Below are 21356 nucleotides of genomic sequence, written 5' to 3' on the forward strand. Positions count from 1 at the left end.
GCTGGGTGGGGTCTGGGCCCTGCTTTCTCTCCAGCTTCGTGTGTTCCTGAAAGCCCCCTGTTGGCACCTGAGGACCAGACACACCAGGCTAGAGCCCCCCAGCACCTTTGCCCTGGCAGTGCCCTTCCGTTGTCAGAAGCACCCCATTCTCTGCCCCTGCGGCTCCTGCCCCCTCCACCTCACCAGATTTCCAAGCCCCAGATTGAGCCTGAGTGGGATCCCTATTAATCACAAGCTCCATGAGGGTAAGAACTGTGTCTTCCTTGTCTATGCTAAGCCAGCAGCCAGCACATGGCAGAAGGATGAGAGAAAAGGAAGGAGGGAACAGAAATGCCATAGGCCAAGTGAGAGAATGCAAGGAAGGAATGGGGCAGACTCGAATGCCACTGGGTGGAAAGACCGGAAGCACCTGGCTATCTGGGCTGCAGACCCACGGGTCCCTGTCCACCTGCCCCCACTTGTTCTTTGTTCCGATTCTACGGCCACACACTGTTGCAGGGCTCTGAACCCAGGCCAGTTTTCAAAATGCCCTGCCAGCAAAGTCAGGCTGGTGGTTTGACACTGGCCATGGCGAGCCCACCATACATGTCAGCAAACTCTGAATCAGAGCTCCCTGCCACCCTCCCCAGGGCTGACCATGACCATCACCACGGTGCTACCTGTGGCTCCCTCCCTGGGAGCTGGCTCCCACTGCAGGCCCACCCTCTGTGCTCTGGCAGGCAGTCAGCCAGCCCTCCCACTCTAAGGCAGGCTCCCCCTTCAATCACTGCTATGCCCGCACCTGTTTTTTGTCCCCTCAGCATGTAGACTCCGCCTGCAGATAAACGTTCTTCCTGCTCACGCCCTACTCACGCCCTGCTCACGCCTCTGCTGCCTTCAAATCCCCTAACTCACCCTCTTTCCTCTTCTTACAGCTCAGTCCCCCACGATTGGTGACCCTCCCGCATCACTCACTGCCTAGCCAGGCTTGGAATTTGCAGCCCCACAAACTCAGGTTTGGCTAAAGTCCCCAGCGGCCTCCTTGTGGCTACCCAGGGGCAAGCTCCGGTCCTCTGGGAAGAAAGGACCAGCTGGCTGGCCCCTTTTCACCTATGACATGAAGCCACTGTAAGCTCACTCAGCTGCTTCTCCTGTCCCTCTGGAGGCTGTCCACTCCCGCCATCCCCTCCTGCACTTGTCAGTCTTCCCTGTGCTCCCTGGAACTTCTCCATCAGCAGCCCAGGTGATTGTTCCTTCCTGCTCAGAATCTGCTACTGGCACCCCATGGCTCTAAGGGTGACAAAAGCCAACCCTTCCTCTGGCCTCCCCTCTCCACCTCAAGTCTCCCTGTGTAGCTTCACCATGTTTCCAGAGACCCTGGATCGAGCTGCCTCCCTCCAGTCCCAGCATCTCTTCCTGGAATGCTGCTGCCCAACCCCCACACCTCCTGTTTACCCTGATCTCAGCTTACATGCTGCCTCTTACAGGAAGCCCTCCCTGACCTAGAGACAAGATCCCATTCCCACGTCACGTTTTTTCCATAGCACTTCTCAGTTTGGCACTTCTCAGTTTGTTGTTGTCCGTGTGACTCCTCCTGACTGGAAACTCCACAAGGTCTGTTTCGCTGCTGAGCCCCAGTCCTGGCACAAAGCAGCTATTGAAGTAACTCCTATTGAATGAATGGTCTGGTCTTGGAAAAACGAGGCTGGCGATGTGTAGACAGGATGGACTGGGGGAGGCGAAGAGGCTGTTGCTCTGGGCTGAGGGGGTTGGGGCCAACGCCAGCAGCTGGGCTGCAGGGGGCTGAGGCACAGACACGAGACACACAGCGAAGTTCAGACCTCCCTGGACTTCAGGGCCTGTTGGTTGGGACTGAGTCAAAGCCACAACCGGACAAGGGGACCCCCTTGCCCACCCTCCCCACACCACCAGTGCCTGTCTCTGTGAATGAAATGAGCCTCCCCAATTCTTTACAGCTTCTACACTGACCACCGACCCTGGACAACCTGAGTGAGGGGAGAACATGCCAAGGCTGGTCCTCATTCTCCATCTGTGGCCCCCGAGGTGGGGTGGGGAAGGTCTCCACCTCTGTATCCTCAGGCACATGGGCATGCGCTGGGAGGTGGCGATGCTCTTACATCTGGGGTGAACCGTGAGAACTGCCAGCAGCTCAGAATCTTCCCCTCCCTCTCTATGGGCAGCACCTTCTGAGGCATGAGACATTTATCTTGCCTCCAACCGGGGCGCCCTGCTTCCATCTGGCCGGGCCTGGCTGCCTTGCCCATCCTTGGCTCCAGCCCTCCTTGTGCTGTTAGCTAGGCCCCACACACAGGACCCTGTGGACGGGGTCCCAAGTTCAGGACAGCCCCGGGGCCCAGCCCGGGCCACAACAGGACGGTGGGGGAGGGTTGGTGGTGAGGGCTCCCCCACGGCAGACACAGGACACTCGCTCGTGCAGCTGACACAAAGCGGCGGCTACATCTCCCGGCCGTGCTCCCCACGCCCCCCCCCCCCCACTCCAGGGCAAGCACAGCCCCACTCACAGAGACAGGGGGATGGACAAGATGGCACAGGGACAGGGGGCCGGGCGGGACAGGCAGGCTCGGCGGAGGAAGCGCCGAGGCTGGGCAGCGGTGTCCTCATGGAGTGGTTTATTACGGTTCCATCTCACAAGGCAGGTGGGTGGGCGGCAGCGGCACACGAATGAACTCCAAGCCCCTGACAGACGTCTGCCTCGGGCGCATGCAAACAGTGCGACATGGTCAAGCGCAAACACGGGGCGACCGAGGCGACACGGGACACAGAACACGGAATGGGGAACAAGGCTGGGGTGATGGGTCCCTAGAGAGGGGCCTGGTCTCCCCAATCCCTGGGCAGGACAGGAAAAATAAGATTCGTACTTCTTGTAAAATGCCCATTTGCTGGGTACTTTCTTTCTCCTTATCTTGAAAAATAATAAAAAATAAACACACGGGAAAAAAATCTCAAAAAAGGAAAGGAATAAAACTCTAAGAAGGCGAGAGATGGGAGGCCAGGAGAAGCCTGACCATGGCAGAAGGCATCTGCCTCACGCTCCCCAGCCTCCTCCCTTCTTGGCCCTTTGGTGGGGCTCCCGAAGCCCCTTGGGTGGGTCCATGAGAAAAGGTGCCAGGCCTAGGCAGGGTCTCTGGGGGGCCAGAGGGGGCGCAGGCTGGGGCAGAGGAAAGAGGCCCACTGGCCTGCTGGGCTCAGTTCAGGCTTGGGCCCAGCAAGTGGGGGCACCAGGTCCACAATCTCTCCAGGTTCAGTCCCTGCAGGCCCCCGACCTGGGTCAGGGGGTGCGGGGGGTAAGGGGGCCAGAGGTCACAGGTGCAGCTCGTGGGTTTTGATGTGCTCGAGCTGCTCCCGCAGCTGCAGGAAGGAAGGCCGCGTGGCGGCATCCAGATGCCAGCAGTTCTTCATGACCTCGTAGACTGCAGGCGGGCAGCCGTCGGGGGCGTCCATCTTGTAGCCCTTCTCCACCCGAGGGACAACATCCTTCAGAGGCTGCGGGCAGGCGGGTGGGGTCAGTCTGTGCAGGGAGTGACTCCCCAGTGGACCTCGACTCAGCTTCAGGGATCCCCTTCAGACCCAGGCCTCAGATCCAGGCCCGGAAGGCTCCTGGAAAGTCCTGAGGGCTGCTCTGTGGCTAAGAATGGAAGGCAGGGCCCAGAAAGGCTGCCTCTCTGGCCCACCCCTTCCTCCTTGCTCCAAAAGCCTCCCCGTCAGCCCCAGCCATGCCCCGGCCCTGGCCATGACCCAGCCCCAGTACTCGACTTACAATTCTTGGATAAGGCACTCGCCCAAAGGAGTAGATTTCCCAGAGAAGGATTCCAAAACTCCACACGTCAGACTTGGTGGAGAATTTCTGCCACATGGGTGGAAGAAGAAGTGTCAGATCCTGGGAGTTTGGGAGGTGGTGGGGGTGGGGGGTGGGGAACCCAGGACCCCTACCTCCCACTCCTCAGGCTCTGGGGACAGGCCCGTTTCACCTTCTCTCTGAGGGCCTCCGGGGCTGTCCACTTGACTGGCAGCTTGCCTGTGTCCTGCGTGCTGGAGGCCTCCTTGGTGAGGCCGAAGTCGCTGACCTTGGCCACGTTGTCCTCTGACACCAGCACGTTGCGGGCAGCCAGATCCCGGTGCACGAAGTTGTTGCCCTCCAGGTACTCCATGGCCTCACAGACATCTCTGGGAGAGAGCCGGACACGTGTCCCCTCAGACAGGGCCCCCGCAGCAGGCCAGGGTCCCCCCCAGTGGGTGCTGCGTCACTCACAGTGAGAACTTGAGGAGACAGTCTCCGCCCAGCACCGACCGACCCCTCGACCGCAGGTAGTCCACCAGGCTCCCCTGGGGCAGGACAGACAGACCAAGCGGCCCCCCAGGTCAGACTGGCCCCCCAGCCCTCTGGAATCATGGGCAGGGCTGGGTGAACACATGAGGGCGATACGAGCAGGGGGAGGAGCAGAGAGGCCGGGACTCAGTGCTGAATGGGTACCAGGTTCTATGAGCCGGCTACCACACTCAGCTGTTTTCATGCATTCGCCCTTAAATCTCATAAATCTCTCAGAGGAACTCCGATACTATCTCCATTTCACAGATGAGGAAACTGAGGCTTGGCAAGCTACCCAATTTGTCACACCCAATTTGTCTCTCTCTTCAGAGAGAGAGGGGCCTGAGGGAGCAGGGGCCCGAGGACAGTGAGGGGTTTGGGACAGCTGGAAGACCCAGGTGCTCAGCTCCAGAATGGGGGCGGGCCCTCCGGGCAGGTGCATACCTTGGCCATGTACTCAGTGACGATGTAGAGCCCGCCTTTCTCCTCCAGGATCACGCCCAGAAGCTGTACCAGGTTGCTATGCCTAAGTTGCCTGGGGCAGGAGGCAGGTGGTCAGAGCCTGCTGAGCCTCCCTATCTCCTCCCTGTCCCGGGGTGACCTCCGCACCCACCCTTGGCCCCGGCTCACGTCATGACAGAGGCTTCAGCCAGGAAGGCCTGGGCAGTGGCGTCATTTTTAATGCACTTGACAGCGACTTTGTTCCCTCGGTAATCACCTAGCATCACATCTGGGGAAGGAGGGCTGGAGCTTGTTCCCGGAACTCTCCACAGGCCCTTGCCCCCTCCCCCCAACGCTGCCACCCCCTCCCGCTCACCTCCAAACTCCCCCTTCCCAATGGTCTGCAGCAGCTTCAGATCCTTCATGTTCAGTGCCCAGCCGCCTGGCGGGGGGAGGGGGTGTCAGTGAGGGGTGAAGCCAGAGCAGGGCTCACAGCGGTCACAGCCTGGACCGTGTGTGTGGCGCTCCCTGGAGGTCTCCAGAGCCTCTGGGATGGGGGCAGTGCCAGGGAGCCTGGGTGGGAGGAGGCAGGGAGTCAAGTGAGGACTGGGGGCGGGGATGGCACTCACTGCGGAAGAACTCATCCTGGGCTGCCACGGTGCCCTCCATGACCTTTGGCTTGATGAGCCGCGTACAGAGTCCATCTGCGTCTGAGGTGTAGTGCTGCGAGGGCAGGGCAGGCACTGAGGGCCAGCCATGAGGGCCACCAGCCACTCCCATGCACTGCCCATCTCTAACCGCCAGAGGGCGGTGGAGGCCGAGCCCACCCAGCCTGGAGTCGCTTTGTGTTGAGAGGAGGGCTTCTCACTTCCAGCCAGGGGAAAGATTTGGGAGGCCCCAGACTCAGATTGGTGACCCATTTCCCAGTCACATCCAGATGCTGGACAGACACGGGGCTGTTGCTACTACTCCGGGCCTCATCAGCATCCTGAGGCAGAAGGCAAGCCCTAGCTCAGTACAGATGTGCCCGGGACCCTTCCCAGCAGCAGGAGGCATCTGGGGGGCCACTGGGGCTTCTGGAAGCCAGATATGGCCTCAACAGGGCTGGCAGCACTGGCCTTGGGAGATGCAGGACCATGTGGGCAGATCGGTACGGGTGCAGGAGCCTGGGGCCATCGGGGTGCAACTCAGGAGGACAGGCATGGAGTTCTGTAGGCCTGGAAGGAAGCCTAGCCCTGGGATTGGCCAGTCTCAGCTTCTAGTCCTGGCACCGCTGATTTATAGCTGTGTGACCTGAGGCAGATCCCTGCACTGCTTTGAACTTGTCTCCTAGGCTGTGACATGGAGACAGTGCCACTCTCCCTATGGCAGCACTGTGGGCGGTCAGAGGGCAATCCTGGCACGGAGCAGGAGCTTTGTCAAGGCAGAGGACACACAGGCTCCCAGGGGCCAGGAGAGGTGGGACGGAACCGGAAGGCTGGCCAGGCTCACCTCGACCAGCTGCATGAGGTTCTCGAAGTACACCTCCTCGTCGATGCTGAGCTTGCTGGCGTGGTACATGATGCGGTAGTGCTCCACCTTGCCATCACAGCTCACGCACAGCGTGTAGTCCCCGGGGTAGTTGGTGCTCTCCCGCACCAGGAACAGGCCCGTCTCCGGCGGGCACAGAAGCCGCTCTGCCTGCTCCCGTGTGATCTTGCCGTGGAACCAGCTGGGGGGAGGCCAGATCATGGCTCACAGCGGCTCGAGGTCACCAGCCCCCACATGCGTCCTCCAGGCTCCACTCTCCGAGGTGCTCCCTCTGCCCCGCCCCTCACCACAGCCCCCACCGGCTCAGCCAGGCATAGGAGGCCCTCATCTCCTGCTTCCCACACTTCCTCCTCTGGTCCTTCCAGGCCCACCCCCTACCTCTGAGGTCAAGCACCCATGCCCTTCCCCTTATCTCGAAGTCTTCACACATTCCCACTCCTACTCCGGCCTCTCTGTTTCCCTGACTCCTCTAGGGGGAACCAGGGCTTCCCTTACTCCTCCCTCCCCACACCTCAGACCCCGACCACTCCTGGGCAGTACTCACGGCATGAGGCTGAGCTTGGTGCCAGCCTTCACGCCCTCCCGCTTCTGGACGTAGTTGGCTGGGATGATGCCCTCACGGCCCACCTTGTTCTTGGCTTTGTACCAGTTTGGGTCCTGGGGAGAGGGAGCCCAGGCACACTCTCAGGCCCACCGTCACCTGCAGGGGAGACCGGACCCAGCAGGAACGCCTGGAGGCCAGACAAGGTGTGGCCATGTGAGGCCCCCCCATTACCTTGGTGACCGCCACAATGGTGAGCACGTCTCCTTTGCAGAAGGGAAGATCCTGCTCAGCAGTGCCATGGAAGTTGTATTTGGCAATGCACTCTGTACCGGAAGGCCAGGCGGCCTGCAGGATAGGACAGGTGGGCAGGTGGAGGCAGCCCGGAGGCTATCTCCACCCACTTGCCCACCCACGCTCAAGGTTAGAGTCTCTTGGCCTGCCTTTGTGAGCCAAAGAGAGGCACTCCCCACCCCTACCCCCAAGAACTCTGGGTGCCTTCCAGCTGATATTCCCCCACCACCCTCAGATCTTTACTCCCATCTTGAGAGCCCTGGGTCTAATAGCGCCCCCTGAATTTTCCTTTGTTGAAAGCCAGGGTTGGGCCAAGGGGAGCAGATTGACGCAAGCCCTCATTCTCTCTCTTCCACTCAGCACCCCTCCAGAGGTGGGGGGACACTCAACTGCCCTAGACCCCTACCCCTGTGGTACCTGGATTGCTGACATCTTCTCAGAAGATCTGGCTTCCCCGTGTCACAGGAAGGCCACCCTGCCACTTGGTACCATGAGAGCTGCAGGGAGAAGGGAAAGACCAGGGAGGGGGTGAGGAGCTGGCCCCACCCAATCACTGGGCTTCCATTCCTTCCCCGCAGAGATGTGAACAAGCACCAAAGACCTCCAGAGCTGGGACTTGGGCAAGGGCCATCCATCCTCTCTTCCAGCCTCAGCAGCCTGAGAGCGCTGGATAGGGAGAGGCAGGAGCATGAAGGCTACAGCGTGCCAGGGACAGAGGGGTCCCCAACCCTAGGCCCATGGAGGCTTCCAGCCCGACCGACTGGCCAACAGAGGCAAAGGAAGCTGGGGGGGGGGCAGCACCAGTGCCACCTGACCCCTCTCCCAGCCCTAGGTCCGGATATGAGCTGTGTGGTCTGTGGGGGAAGGGAGCTCGAGGCAGCTCTGTGAAGCTGGGGAAGGTGCAATGTGACTTGGGAAAATCACTTGTTCTCTGTGAGCCTCTGAGTTCTGCTGCCTGTAAAAACGGGCCTGGGAAATATGTCTGAAGTGAAGGTATGCCGACCTCACAGCCCAGTCACCCCACTGCTAGGTACACACCCAAGCAGACACAGGGCAGGTGTCCAGTGCCATGGGCATGAGAGCACACGCGCAGCACAATCTGTCGCCAGCCTCGCAATGGGGGCGGCCCAGACACCCATTGGGGGTCAGCTGCCAAACCGTGCAGCTTCACAGAGCAGTACTCTGCTCGGTGGCAAACACCAACACTCTGAGTAACGAAACCACGATGACGAATTTCCCGAGTGGTATTAACTAAGAAGCCGGTCAGAAGAACACAGGCAATGAAATCCCATTTATACTGCATAAAGTTCAAAATCTGGCCAAGTCCATGGTGCGGGATGGCAACTGCCCTCGGGAAGGCTAGTGCCACCGGAAGAGGGGTGAGTTTCCCTTGTGGTATCTCACTGAGCTGCATCCTTATGATGGGGGCACTTTTGGGACTGTAGGTTTACTCCAGTAAAGCGGAGCCCCTCCAAGAAGCCTCCAGCCCAGCCACACTCCAAAAGTAGCAGCCACACTGTCCCGCATGCACATACTCTGTGGCCCTAGCCTGGTGCCCCTCCAGCACGGCCATCTTCCTCCAGCCCCGAGCCCCAGCTCCTGTCTCAGGAAGCAGCGGGCCTGGGGCTCCTGCTCTCTGCTGCCAGACAGGAGACTGAGGCGGCTGAGGCTCAGACAGGCTGCCGATTCCTCCACGGTTGCAGTATGTCAGCAGGAAACCTCCAAGAGTCCCGTTCCCAGGCTCATCGGACAGGATGGACAAGGTCTAGGGCCAGGCTGCAATGCCACCTCCCCCAGGCCAGGTAGGGGGAGGCAACGCTTGAGCGCATGTGCCCAGGCGTGTGAGGTGAACAAGGACTACAGGGCTTCGGTGGGCTTCTTGGAGGAGGGAGCCCCAGAACTGAGCCCTGAAGAATGGAGAGCTTAGGGACAGGAGACAAGCAGAAAAGGTGGCCCCGGGCTGGGGTGACAGCAGAGCAAGGGGTCAGGTAGACAAGGACCACTGAGAGAAAAGGGCCCGGCTGTGAGCCCATGGGAGGGATTGGCAAGCACACCCCGACCATCCAGGCATACTGGCAGTCTGCTAGCGGGGGCTAGTTTGGTGGTGGCGGTGGGTGGCCTGCCTGGCATCAACCCTGCAGGTCAGTAGGGGCTTCAAACGCCTAAGTGAGGAATCACATTCTGCTCCCAGGGCCTTGGCAGAGAAGCATGTGGCTGAGGAGAGCAGAGGCTGGGGAGAACCAGAACCCCTTCCAGGCCTTGCTCCTGCTTCTGGTCAGGCAGACCTGGCTCTGTTGAGTTTGCAACTCGGAAGAATGACTCAACCCTTCTGAGCCTCAGATCCCTCACCCTGACAGGCAGGGAGGGACAGGCCCTACACGCAGGCTGTGGACAGAGCAGAACAAGACCCCTGGACTGAGAAGGTCTGGCGCAGGGCTTGACATAACCCCCGCCCCCAGCAGACAAAAAGGCGACCCTTCCTCCAAGGATACACAGTGCTTTTTGTCCCCAGAGGCCAGCCCACGGATCTCTGCTGTCTGCACAGGGAGACTGGGGCCCAACAAGGCTGAGCAGATATGCCTCCCCACCCCCCCCAACCCCAAACACACATTCACATGACTGAGTTGGGGACAGGAACCACCCGCTGGGCTCTTGTGGTCCACAAACTGTGGTGAGCTGTGAGCTCTTCTTACCCCCATTTTATAGAAGCAGAAACTGAGGCTCACAAGGTTGAACAGCTTGGGTAAAGTCCTATAGCTAGTTAGGGGTGGACAGCCCAGAACCCGAATGAGGGTTCCCGAATGAGGACTGGTTGGGTCCCTGATCTTCAGGCCCTTCTGAACAGGGGCTCTGCTAGCTTTCCACATCCCCATGTCTCCCCCACTCCTCCATCCCCAGACTCACCACCACTGCACCACCAGGGAGGGCAGGGCACCCTTAGTCACCCTCCTGGCTGTCAGTTTGCAAACACTCCCTTCCCAGGCTGCAGCTGCAGCGGCCGCCTCCCCACTGACTTGATGATAATAATACAAATAATAATAGGCCCTGTTTTCTGAGCACTTATTCTGTGCAAGGCCCGGTCCCTAGCATGCTACAGCTCATCAAATCCTGTAAGACGGAGGCTACTCTTACCTCATTTTACCGACAAGGACCCTGAGCAAGGTCAAGGAAGCAAGGTGGCCTTGCCTGAGGTTTAAACCTTAAGCAAGCGCCCTGCCCTGCTCAGGTGTCAGATGCCCCAAGGCCCCCTGCACCACACCCCAGGAGCTGCTGTGGGCCTGGGAGAGCGCAGGGGAAGAGAGAAGCAGGGCCCAGAGGAGGGACAAGGCCGGCTGCAGTGGTGGTAGGGGGGTTTCTCAGGGGGCTGCAACCATAGATTTGGAAAGCAGGGGAAAGAGCTGGTCCTTCCCCTTTTTTCTGCTGGCTAAAACTTTAGGACCTGATTTCTCATCTGTACAATGTGTTGGTGAAAACCCTGCAGCAACCAGGGCCGCCTCAGGAGACTGGAGTGGGCATCTCCCGCACCAGGAGCGAGACCTGCCTTTGCACGAAAATGCGAAAATGCCGAGTGCAAGCCGTGGGCTCTGACAGCTCTTCCCTGGTGAAGTCCCAGCCCGAGCGGAAGCCTGAGCCCCGGGGCGGCTTAGCAGTCTCCCTCCGGGACAGAGAGAAGAGCCAGAATGGCTGGGAGGGGCTGCAGCAAACCTAGGCCTCTAAGCCTGCCTGGGCCTGGCACACAAGGGTTCTGTGTGCCTTTCAGGCCACTTTGGGGAGGCAGTACAGGAACACTGTTCTGGGACTGGGGGACTCTCAGTCCTGTTTCTGGACCCGCCACCAATTTCCTGTATGTATATGACCTTGGGAAAGTCACTTGACTCTTCTGGGACTTGCTGGCTGGCTCTCCAACACCTCAGCCAGACCTGTGTCCTGCCTGCTATTCCTACCTCCCTGCCTGGCCATCCCTCTCCACTCGCTCCCTCTTCTCTACCCCAAGGAACTTCCTTCCTCCTCTCAACCTCCAGGGCGCACCTGAGGAATTGCTTCTGTTTCACGTGTGCCTACAAAATCCTTGTCTGTGGCAGCAAGAGACTGGGAGATGATCTTTATGTCCATCAGTGAGGGACCAAGTGAAAAGACAGCCAGCTACCCCTAAGAGGGAATGACAGTTCCGGTGGTGACGGGGCCTGAACAGACCTTTAGGGGCTGAGAGCACAGTGCACCAGACGGCGAAGCAAGTGGAAACGGCAAAAAGCCAGTTGAAGTCGCTTAAGAAAAAGCTTCTGGGGGGAACAAGACAGGGACACTCAGGATTACTCAGAAAGCAGCAGCCCCTGCACAACAGGCAGACCTGGCAGATATATGGTTAACCGTGCAACCGAATTAAGCATCATCCATGATTAAAGAAATGACGCCAAGTGCCTCCTGCTAGGATTTCGGGGTAGGATTCCCGCAGAGCCCGTCAACCTGACTAAAACCAGGAAGATGCCATCTGGCACAGACTCAACAACTGGCCAGGACTTTCCAAGTTAGTGTCTTGAGAGACAAAACAAAGGGGACACCTGGGTGGCTCAGTGGGTTAAGCATCTGCCTTCAGCTCAGGTCATGATGGCAGGGTCCTGGGATCGAGTCCCACATCGGGCTCCCTGTTCAGCAGGGAGCCTGTTTCTCCCTCTCTCTCTACCTGCTGCTCCCCCTGCTTATGCTCTGTCTCTGACAAATGAAAATAAAATCTTTAAAGAAAAGACAAAACAAATGAATAGAGGCTGGAGAATGTTCTTGATGAAACAGGACACAGGACACAACAACAAAATGGAATTTACTGGAGGTGAGCAGGTGTTGACCAAGCCCACTGAGGTAACTGTTTAGCAACACACATGTATCAGTTCCCCTTGCTGTAAATCTTAAACTCACACAATACTGTACGTCAGTTACAGCTCCATAAAGCTGGAAAAAAGGGAGAAGGCAACAGGACAACTAGATTCAATGAGTGATCCTGAATTGGATTCTGGCTCAGAGGGAGAAAAATAGTAGCTATAAAAATCAGTGGATGACAGTTGGAAAAATGGAAATGTTAGGTAATATTAGGGAATTTTAACAGCAATTTTCTTAAGCGTGATCACGGTGCTCCGATTATGTAAGCAGTACATGCTAAAGGACTTGGAAATGAAAGATAGATGGCTGTAACTGACACTCAAACGAACCAGTGCCAAGCCTCATGTATACACATGTACGTATATAAAAGAGGTAACCAAATGCGGCCAAATGTTAAGATCGGGTGAATATGCATGAAGGATGTGTGGGTACTCCTTATATGACTATTTCAGCTTTTTATGATAATTGTCATTATTTTTAAAGATTTTATTTCTTTATTTCAGAGACCACGTGAGAGGGCACATACAAGTGCGGGGACAGGGAGAGGGACAGGCAGATTACCCGTAGAACACAGAGCCGGAAGAGGGGCTTGATCTCATAGCCGCGAGTGGAAATCAAGAGTCCACCGCTCAACCAACTGTGCCACTCAGGTGCCCCTATTATTATTAATCTTTTAGGTAATCTCTACACCAGACGTGGCTCAAGCTCACGACCCCAAGATCAAGAGTCGCGGGCTCCACCCACAGTGCCGGCCAGGCGCCCTAGTTTGGCTTTTTAGTAGGTTTAAATACTACGAATACGAGGCTGTGAAAAAAGACACGGTGCAGGGGACATACAAATCATCCCTAAATTCAAATACACACGGATTATCCTTGAAAGCCAGGAAATTGGCAACACGAGTTGTCTCTGGGCTGGGAAGTGGGGGGAGTCAAGTTTAAGGGAAAATTACTTTTCACTGTGTATTTGCTATTTTGTCCTTTTTGACTTTTTTTTCTTTTTTCGAAAACCGCATGTATCTATTACTAACCTCTCCCTAAAAATAAGATTGAAAATAAACCACTTTTTGAACCCCACCCCCCTGCCAAGAGCCTTCCTTGGTTCCCCAGCTGTGCTCGCGGCTCCAGGCCTCCACAGCCTCTCACACATCCCTGAGCTCTGGTGAGAACCTCACTGATCCTGGCCTGGGAGCTCTGCGGGGGGAAGGCTGGGAGCTGACTCATGTCCCCAGCATGGGCTGAGCCCAGAGTGGCTGCTCAGTAAATGAGTACCGAATGAATGAATGAACCAACAAAGGAAAGGAGGAAGCTAGGCCATGCCACACCAAGGTCCCCTAACTGCCGGGACTATATTTAACCCCAAAGGGACAGCAGCTGTCGGCACACCCGCCAAGGACCAGGGGACAGGGGCTTTGGAACTCTGTGAAGTCAGCGCTTCACTCTGACTTCCTGCCCCAAACTCTGCTCCCAGCAGCCCTTGTGCTGGGGTCCCGGGAACAGGCTGGGCTTTGTGCCCAAGCACTGAGGTCAGTGGCTGCAGCCTCAGGCAGGCCTTTCTTGGTAGCCCGGGCTGGCAGGGAGGGGGGAAGAGAGGAGTACTGGGAGCCCAAAAACTCCCAGGCTGCTCTTGCCCTGCCCTGGGGGCAGCCATGGACCACCACCGCCTAGCATGTACCAGAAGCTGGGGCAGGTCAAGGGTCTCCTGCCCTGCCCCTTTCACCAAAACTCCACTGCCCAGTGGGGCGTGGGAGCCTTCAGTAACTGTTTACACCCAGCTAAAAATATCCACTGAAAAGGGAAGTACACAAGAGACCTGGGGGGAACTCAGGCTGCGGCCCCCAGAGACTTTGGTTCTGCCACAGGACCCAGCTGGAGAGTCTGGGGGCAGGGGCAGCTGCCAGAGCAACAAGCAGGTTCACTCTACCTTATTCTTCGAACCAGGTTCCTGGAGCCTCACTGGTAGAGCCCCTGCTAGGTGAGCCAGGATGGAAAGGAGGAAAGGACCCATGAGACCCCAGGGGGCTCTAGGAACCCCACTCATCTATCTCCCCTGTGGGCCCAGCCTAAGGCCACCACCAAAATGTTGCCCTACTTCTGTCCTCCTGGCTACCAGACGGCCAGTCATGGCCAGGGGTACTTGGAGTCCCCACTGACAGAAGAGACAGGGGCAACCTGGGAAAGCTTCCAGGAAGAAGGGGAGGGGAGCTGGAATTGGGAGGATTTCAGTGGAAGCAACTGCAGGGGGGAGGGCGTGGAGCAGGTGCTAGACTAGGCCAGGATTAAGCTACCCAAACTGTGGTATGGAAGAGTTAATGTCGGCAGAAGGCAGCTCACGGTGGCGGTGCACCAAGGTTCTGACCAGCCCGGAAGTTCTGACAGGTCACAGAACAGATAACAAGCAAAACTGAGCTTCCAGATTCAGGCACGCCCCTCAGATAGGGCAGCGGAGCACCTGAGGAGGGCGGGGCTCCCAGCAGTTGGGCTGGTTTGGCAGCAGTAAGATCAGCCCCACCTCTGGTTCTGCAAAGGACACTCAGGCTAAGGGCACCATGAGGCCCAGGCCACACACCACACCGTGAGGCTGCGGGGCTGGAGGGGCCCACTGACCCAGGAAGGCGGCCCAGAGTGCTCAGCATACCCACTGCACACGTGTCTCAGGGTCAGGCACTGCAGTCTGGCACGCAAGACCCTCCAAGACGCCCAAATGTCCCTGGGGGTAAGGAAAGGGCTGGAAGGATGGCCCTGCTTTGGCTCCTGGGTGTGTTGCTTGCCCTCCCTCCCCACTAACCTAGGCCTCCCTCAGTCTTCAGGACCCCTGCCCTAAGGGTAGGGGTGACTTAATGGCTAAAAAATGTTTGAAATGAAATTATAGCAACTCACTGCCTTTTTCCTGCCCCCAGTGACTCCTGGGACCGGAAATCCCCTCTAGTGGTTTGGGAGAGATGGGGGCTGGCGTGAGAGAAGGCTAATGGGAAGCCGCCTCCCCCGGGCACTGCTGCGGTGTGAGGCTGACACTTCTGGCCCAGAAAGGTTTCTAATTACCGCACAGGAGCCTAATTACCTACATGCACTGGGCAGCAGGGACTCGGGCCTTCCCCAGGGCCCTCACACAGGCCTCTGTTCCCCTGTCCCCCAGCACAGGCTGCAGGCTTTGCATGGCCATTTGCCTACATTTACATACAGCCTCTCAGTGCTGACTTCCAACAGCCACTTAATCATGAGTGTCCTTGTGCTTTATCCTGAAGTCTCTCATGCACATTACTGGTGGGGGGCTGAGGCCCAGAGGCTCAGGAACTGCCTAGAACTTTGGCCCCCAGATTCTTGGTCTGTCTCAGGACTGTGACCCACAAAACACATAGCTCAAAAGATAAAACTGTGGGGGCCCAACACAAAGGACTTATAGTCTTGCTACACACCTGATGGAGAAGGAGATTATCAACACCTTCCCCTGGCAGGATGGGTGATGAAAATGAAATGAAATGGGCACAAGATCATGGGAATGAAAGCATGGGGATGACGGCCCAATGGCCCAACCCTGTGTTATTTACTTAATCCTCAAAAATCCCTGTGAGGTTTTACTGTTGATCGTTGTTTGACTCAGGAGGAACCAGGCTGACAGGTTGTCCAGTTTCCAAGGGGGCAGAGTAGAGATTTGAACTCCGATCTGTCTGAACTTGGTCAGGAGAAAAACCCCAGCCTTTCCTTGGGCAGGACAAATGACCCTCTGAAAATGGGCAGCTAGGTGAGAGCAGGTATCTGAAGAGACATCTGCCTAGAGCTTGACCCTCCTGCTCTGGGAAGCAGAGGTTACATTCGTGCACCCACTCCTTAATCGTGTGCCATATTCTGCTTTGCACGGAGAAACCAAGAGTTTGCCCACGGCCATCTAGCTACTAGTGAAGCCAGCAACCTAGGGTTCTAGAGAAGGCAGAAATTCCAAGCAAGGAGCTCAAAACTTTTTGATTTTCATGGCCTTTCCCCTCCAGGAAGCCCTCCTGGCTGCTCCAGCCTACGCAGACCCCCCCCAGCTTCTGAGCTCCCCACCAGCCATGACAGGAAGTTGAACCACAGGCTCCCCCGACTCCTCTCTGAGTCTGGTCTCTGCTGGCAAGCAGGGGAGCTCTCAGGGTTCCTCCTTCCTTCTCCCTTCCAGTCTCCCTATGGCACAGGACGCCAGCACAGGTGCCCAGAACCAACACAGAGACCGGGGTGGGGTTGGGCAGGCCTGAGAAGCAGCAGCCAGGGCAGGGTGGGCAGGCATCAGATGACACCCAGGTTTTCACCCCTACAAAACTTCCAACTGTGTGGAGAGCAGCATAGGCGGGGGTGGGGGGGTGCCTCTCTTCTGCTTGTTCCTGCAGCTCTGGGCCCTGATCACGGAAGGGGCGGAGATGGGGGGGCAGGGGGACGGAGGGAAGCTGCGGTCAGAGGCCCAGCACCCCCGAGGCGTGCATAGCTGGTGTGTGATGAGAAGCTCCTCTCATCACAGTACCTCAAAACCAGGAAGAGAAACTGAACAGGCAGAAAGGACGAACTGGGCTGCGTGGGGCCCTCGGGTCCCTGGGTGCCTGCCAAGGAGAGCTCTTGGGCAGTGGCTGGACAAAACACTTCCCCCTTCTGGGCCTCAGTCTCCCCAGGGGAAAAATGGGATTCTCTCCCTGGTGTGGCTAGACTACCCAACTGGTGCCGGATAAAAGAGATGCCCTCTCCCCACCGGTGGAGGAGTCCTAATCCCCCAGCGGGCTTTGGCCTCTCCCGGGAAGCTAGCCTCGCCCTGCTTGCTTCTCCCCTCAGCCACGCAGGGAGCACACTAGCTCTTCCTTTACCAGCTCTTTATTTTTAGGTCTGAATTTGACTTTAATCATTACTTAGCGGATTCTATTTCCAGCCCTTGAATGAAGGGACCCACAGGAGAGAAGGGAGGAAGGCAGTGCTCCCTGCCCGCTGTTGGGGGCAGCCTGCTCCTCCACCCATCCTGTCCCCAACCAAGGCGGGGGGACCAAGAAACACCCAAAGGGCTTGCCCCAGCCAGGCCAGCATCTTGGAGGGGACCCCACCCAGTGACCTCATCCCAGCCTAAGCTGTGGGACAGGAGGGTAGTTGTAATGCCCACTTCCCCTGCACCAAGACCAGGGAGGAGGGAGACACTCCACAGGCGAACTCTAGCAGGTAGAATCTGAGATCAGGTGCCTGGGGGATCTCTGCACTGAATGGGCCACATGGCGGAGGACCTCCTGCCTAGGTTAGTCCTGGATTACCCTAAGGTCGCCTGGGGCTATGGTCTCTCAAGCCCAGGAGTGCCAAGGTGAGACTGATTTCCTCCTACTGCCCAAGGCATGGCTCCAGGAGGGCACTCCCAGTTACTCTGGTCTCCGCAGAAGCCCAGCAAGAGGAAGCAGGGGGTGTCACAGCTGTACACACTCAGGTCAGAACCAGGTAGCACCTGGCTAAGAGGAGGCCGCTAACACACAGGACTTCCCCACTGATTTGTGGAGCACCTATGCTCCCTTCCAACTCCCATCTGGGAGGCCAGAAACCCTGACACCCCATCCCCAACCACCACCAGTTTTCTTCCCTTCCCCGCCCCACCCCCACCACTGGGAAAGGGTAGGGAGATGAGGCTGGCATGCCATCCCTGGGTTGGGGCTCAGGATGCCTGGGCTCATTGCCCAAGTAGTGGTTTTCCCAAGCTAAGTAGGCCTCCAGCTCTGCTAGGGAAATCTGGGGTGGCCTAGGAAGTAGCATTAGCTCGCTTGGGGCAGAAGGCAGGCAGGCTCTCAGAGGAGAGGCCTTGTCCAGTCAGCTCTGGAGCCGGAAGACCAAAGGCGGACAGGGAGGGTCAGGTTCAAGTCCTGGACCAGCCAGTGCCGTGCTGATGGGGGGCGAAGGCCAAGGAGGTGGGACAGGCACTGGCCGGTGTAGTCCAGTACCTCAAGAACAGAGGGTTTCGAAGGGCTCCATGGACCAAGACTAGTCCTCCCTGGCCCAGGTGTCGTCCCCACACACCGAGGGAGCCCGCAGTGGGTACTCTGTGAACAACAACAATCTCTCCTTACAAAGTGCTTACCCGAGGCTAGGGATGGTGCTGGGTACCTTCTAGTACCTTGGTTAGTTCGTTCGGACTCCTCATATCGCCTTCTGCCCCGTGTATGGCCACCCCATGGCAAAGGATCCCCATCTCTGAGGTGACCAGCCTTAACGGTGGCGCTGGGCTCAGGACCACATCGGCTGGGTGCCGAGCTGCCCACCCTTTGCCATACCCCAGGCTGCTCTGGGGGCCTGTGGTCCCACCAGCTGGAGCGCCCACTGCAGTGTAGAACAACGAGCTTATTAGTCAGGGGGCTTGGGGGGAGGCCTGGAATCCAGTGGCAAAGTTACACCCTGTGTGGCAGCATGAGAAAAGGCCCAGAGACACAGAACTGAAAAGAAAAAAGGTGTCATGGTGCACATATTCAAATGACAACAGCAAGGAAGGAAAAAACATGTCAGGAAAGGACAGGGAGGGAACTCCAAAATGCAAACAGTTGCTCCTCTGATGAAGAAATTGTGATTCTAGTGGTGTTTTCTAAGTTTTCTGTGGTGCTGTGTTGCTACTTTATGCATTAAGAAAGTAATATGTACACAGTTTTCTCCTGAGCTCACATTTGCTTCCCTGGGATCTGACTGCACCCCCCCCCCCCCATCCAGCCCTGACCTCTGGGACATCTTCCATGGGACGGCCTTTCAGATACGGAACAGTCCCTCAGGCACCTGCAGGGCTCTCCCTACCTTCTCTTTCCTAGACCCTCGGACCAAACACCTCTTTCTTTGGGGACTACATGTCAAGGCTTCAAAATGCCTCAAAAGATAGAGGCCAGAACTGGACCCAGGCTGTTCTGCCCTATGAAGCCAGCTGGCAGTTTGCTCGGGCAGCTGCATCCCACACTGTGAATCCTGGGCCTCAGCCCCCATCTGTACTCGGGGCTGCTCCACAGTGGCTCAGCCTCTTGAGGTCTGGTGCCCCCTGCAGTGGTCCTGGGGACCCAGAAGCCAACACAGAGAGAAGCGAAGCCACTTCCGAGAGGCAGGAAGACACCAAGCTCCCCAGATAAAAAACACATCTCTGCAACTGTGCTAACCTGAAGCCAGACCCTTTTTTACAAAGGCCTGGGGACCCAGGGTTCGTCTCCATACAGCTCATAGTCGGTAGGAAAGCCCCCAACCTTCGGGCCTCAGCCCCAGGCCCCAGGCTGGAAAGAAGTTAGGGCTGGGTGTGGGGAGCCTCACAGGCCCACCACATCTGGGTCCCCTCCACTACGCATGTCGGGGCAACTGGAAAAAAACTCTACATCAAGGGCAGAGTCTTGAGCAGGACAAAACTACCATGGCCCCAAGCAGGCCCAGACACAGTTCAACATCCTCCAGGGAACCTCCTAACCTCCAGGGAGCAAGAGGATACCACCACACTCTCAGCCTCCTTCCTGCTGCCTCTGCCCTCTTCTTGTTAGGGCCCCACCACGAAAGACACTGGAACCACCCAAGTGTGGGGAGCTTGGAAAAGAGCCCCTATGGTGCCCACTCTGGCAACACTCCTGTGCCAAGGCTGTGGAAACGGGGCTCTCACCTTCCCCATCTGGATCCCATTCATGTTCCTAGGCCAGCTGGGCCACATGTGTGGGAGGCCTGGGGCAGGACGGACCACCAGGCTGTTTCAGCTGAGCGCCAGGGCCACACCAGACACGGCGCCCCTTCCCATCACATCCCCTGCTGGTGGGACCCACCTTGGGCACCCAGGGGAAATCCCATGGGTAGTACCGATGCTGCCTGAGCCCAGACCTTGGCAGAGCTGGGCCCGGAAGCCCTCTTTGGGAAGCACGTGTTCACCCCACAAGGTCCCTTGGGTCAAGCTGGGGGCCTGGGTCCTTGGTGGGTGAAGGTACCTGCCTGGTTTCCCTCCACCCATGGCAGTCCAGCTCGATGGAGCAGAGAATGAAAGGACAGACAGCCTGACTCTGCCAGAGACCTGGGGTAGCAACTCCATCCCCTGAGCCTCAGTACACTAGTCCCCAAAATGGGAGGGGAGGTGAACCTCTAGTTATGGTCCAAGGCTCTGGTGGCTGGACACGCCTCTTCCTGACACCTGGCCTGGGCCCTGAGGAGTCTGGGAGAATGAAATGACCAGGCTGCCAGAAGGTGGGGGCATCGTCCTAATGCCCAGTGTTATGTCCACCCACATAGACGCCCTGCCCAGTTTCCCCACCCAAGGGTCACAGGTCCCTTGGCTTAGGCCTGGTCTTTTGGGAGGCGTAGAGGCTCAACCTCTGGCAAGTTCAAGGGAGGTGGTGGGCCCTGGGCTTCCTAAGAAGAGCCAGCTGGCTCCTCGGTGAGGGAATGAGGGAGGGTTCAGAACAAGGCAGGCCAGAAGACCTGCAGGGAGGGCCTGGACAGTCAGGGAACGGCAAAGTGTCCATTCTCCAGGGTCCTGACCCACGCTGCCCCCTCCCTCCAGGCTCCACACAGCCCTGACACAGGGGGAGGCAAAGAGCGGACAGACAGACTCGGAGTGGCCTGAGATAAGTCCGTGGGGCTCCCAGGGCAGCACCTCCCTGGTGAGCTCCCCTCCCAGTCGGGCTGACAGTGACTCCCGGGAGAATTCGAACCGGGAAGGAGGGGGGTAAGGGAGGTGGGGGATGGGAGTGGACGTGACCGCAGCTGCAACGGAAGCAAGAGAAGCGGGACGCGCGACCTCCACCCTCACTCCCTCGGGAAGCACTCGGACGCCCACCCCCTCCAGACTCTCCAAGCACTCACCTCTCTCGGGGCACTGCGGTCCGGGCCACCTCGCTGCGGGCAGCATCAGCGGCCTGCGGGACGGTCCATGCGGCCAGGGGGGAGGGGAGGGGCGCAGGGGTCCCCGGGGGGTGCGGTACAAAGAGGTATTGGTGCGAAAAGAGGGGGAGGAGGGACGGCCAGACAGAGGCAGGGGGATGGCCGCGCGGCCCGGGTCGGGGAGGGAAGAAAGGCGGGGGAAGGGGGGCGGGAGGGAGTCGGGGGGAGGAAACAATGTAGCCGGCGCGGCCCCGGCAGAGTTCCGCTTCCGAACGCCGCCACCGAGGTTCGAGTTTGGAACGTCGCGCGGGCTGCCGGGGGCTGCCCCGGACGCTGGATCGGGGGCCGTGGAGGCTCCCCGCGCTCCACGCCCCGGAGGCTCTGGCGACCACGGGCTGGCTGGAGCGGGAGGGACGGCTGGCCGGGGGACGGCCCCGACGGCGGCGCGGGGGGGGGGCGGTAGCCCCGCTCGGACCCCACCCCGGCAGGCCCCCCGGGCAGGGTGCGGGGTGGGGCAGGAGCGGGAGGACGGCTGCGGTGGCGGCGG

The 21356-nt window shown here is 58.4% G+C and overlaps 1 protein-coding gene across 2 annotated transcripts; it reads right to left on the reverse strand.

Moving 5' to 3' along the window:
- Positions 1-2608: 2608 nt before the first annotated feature.
- CSK (C-terminal Src kinase) lies at positions 2609-20904 on the reverse strand. 2 transcript variants are annotated; one of them, XM_032342428.1, is made up of 13 exons: positions 20792-20904; positions 7551-7630; positions 7074-7187; positions 6843-6955; positions 6260-6479; positions 5398-5491; positions 5145-5210; positions 4958-5057; positions 4772-4862; positions 4271-4344; positions 3990-4185; positions 3779-3865; positions 2609-3504 (listed from the first exon to the last, which is right to left on the reverse strand). In XM_032342428.1, exons 2-13 carry the CDS (start codon positions 7563-7565, stop codon positions 3322-3324), a joined length of 1353 nt encoding a protein of 450 aa, XP_032198319.1. In that variant the 5' UTR covers positions 7566-7630; positions 20792-20904; the 3' UTR covers positions 2609-3321. The 2 variants fall into 2 exon arrangements, with proteins under 2 accessions (XP_032198319.1, XP_032198320.1); XM_032342429.1 differs by having other exon boundaries at positions 3418-3504; positions 3952-4185.
- Between the last annotated feature and the right edge of the window lie 452 nt (positions 20905-21356).

The sequence above is a fragment of the Mustela erminea genome, chromosome 5, assembly GCF_009829155.1.
Source record: "Mustela erminea isolate mMusErm1 chromosome 5, mMusErm1.Pri, whole genome shotgun sequence".
Classification (NCBI taxonomy): domain Eukaryota; kingdom Metazoa; phylum Chordata; class Mammalia; order Carnivora; family Mustelidae; genus Mustela; species Mustela erminea.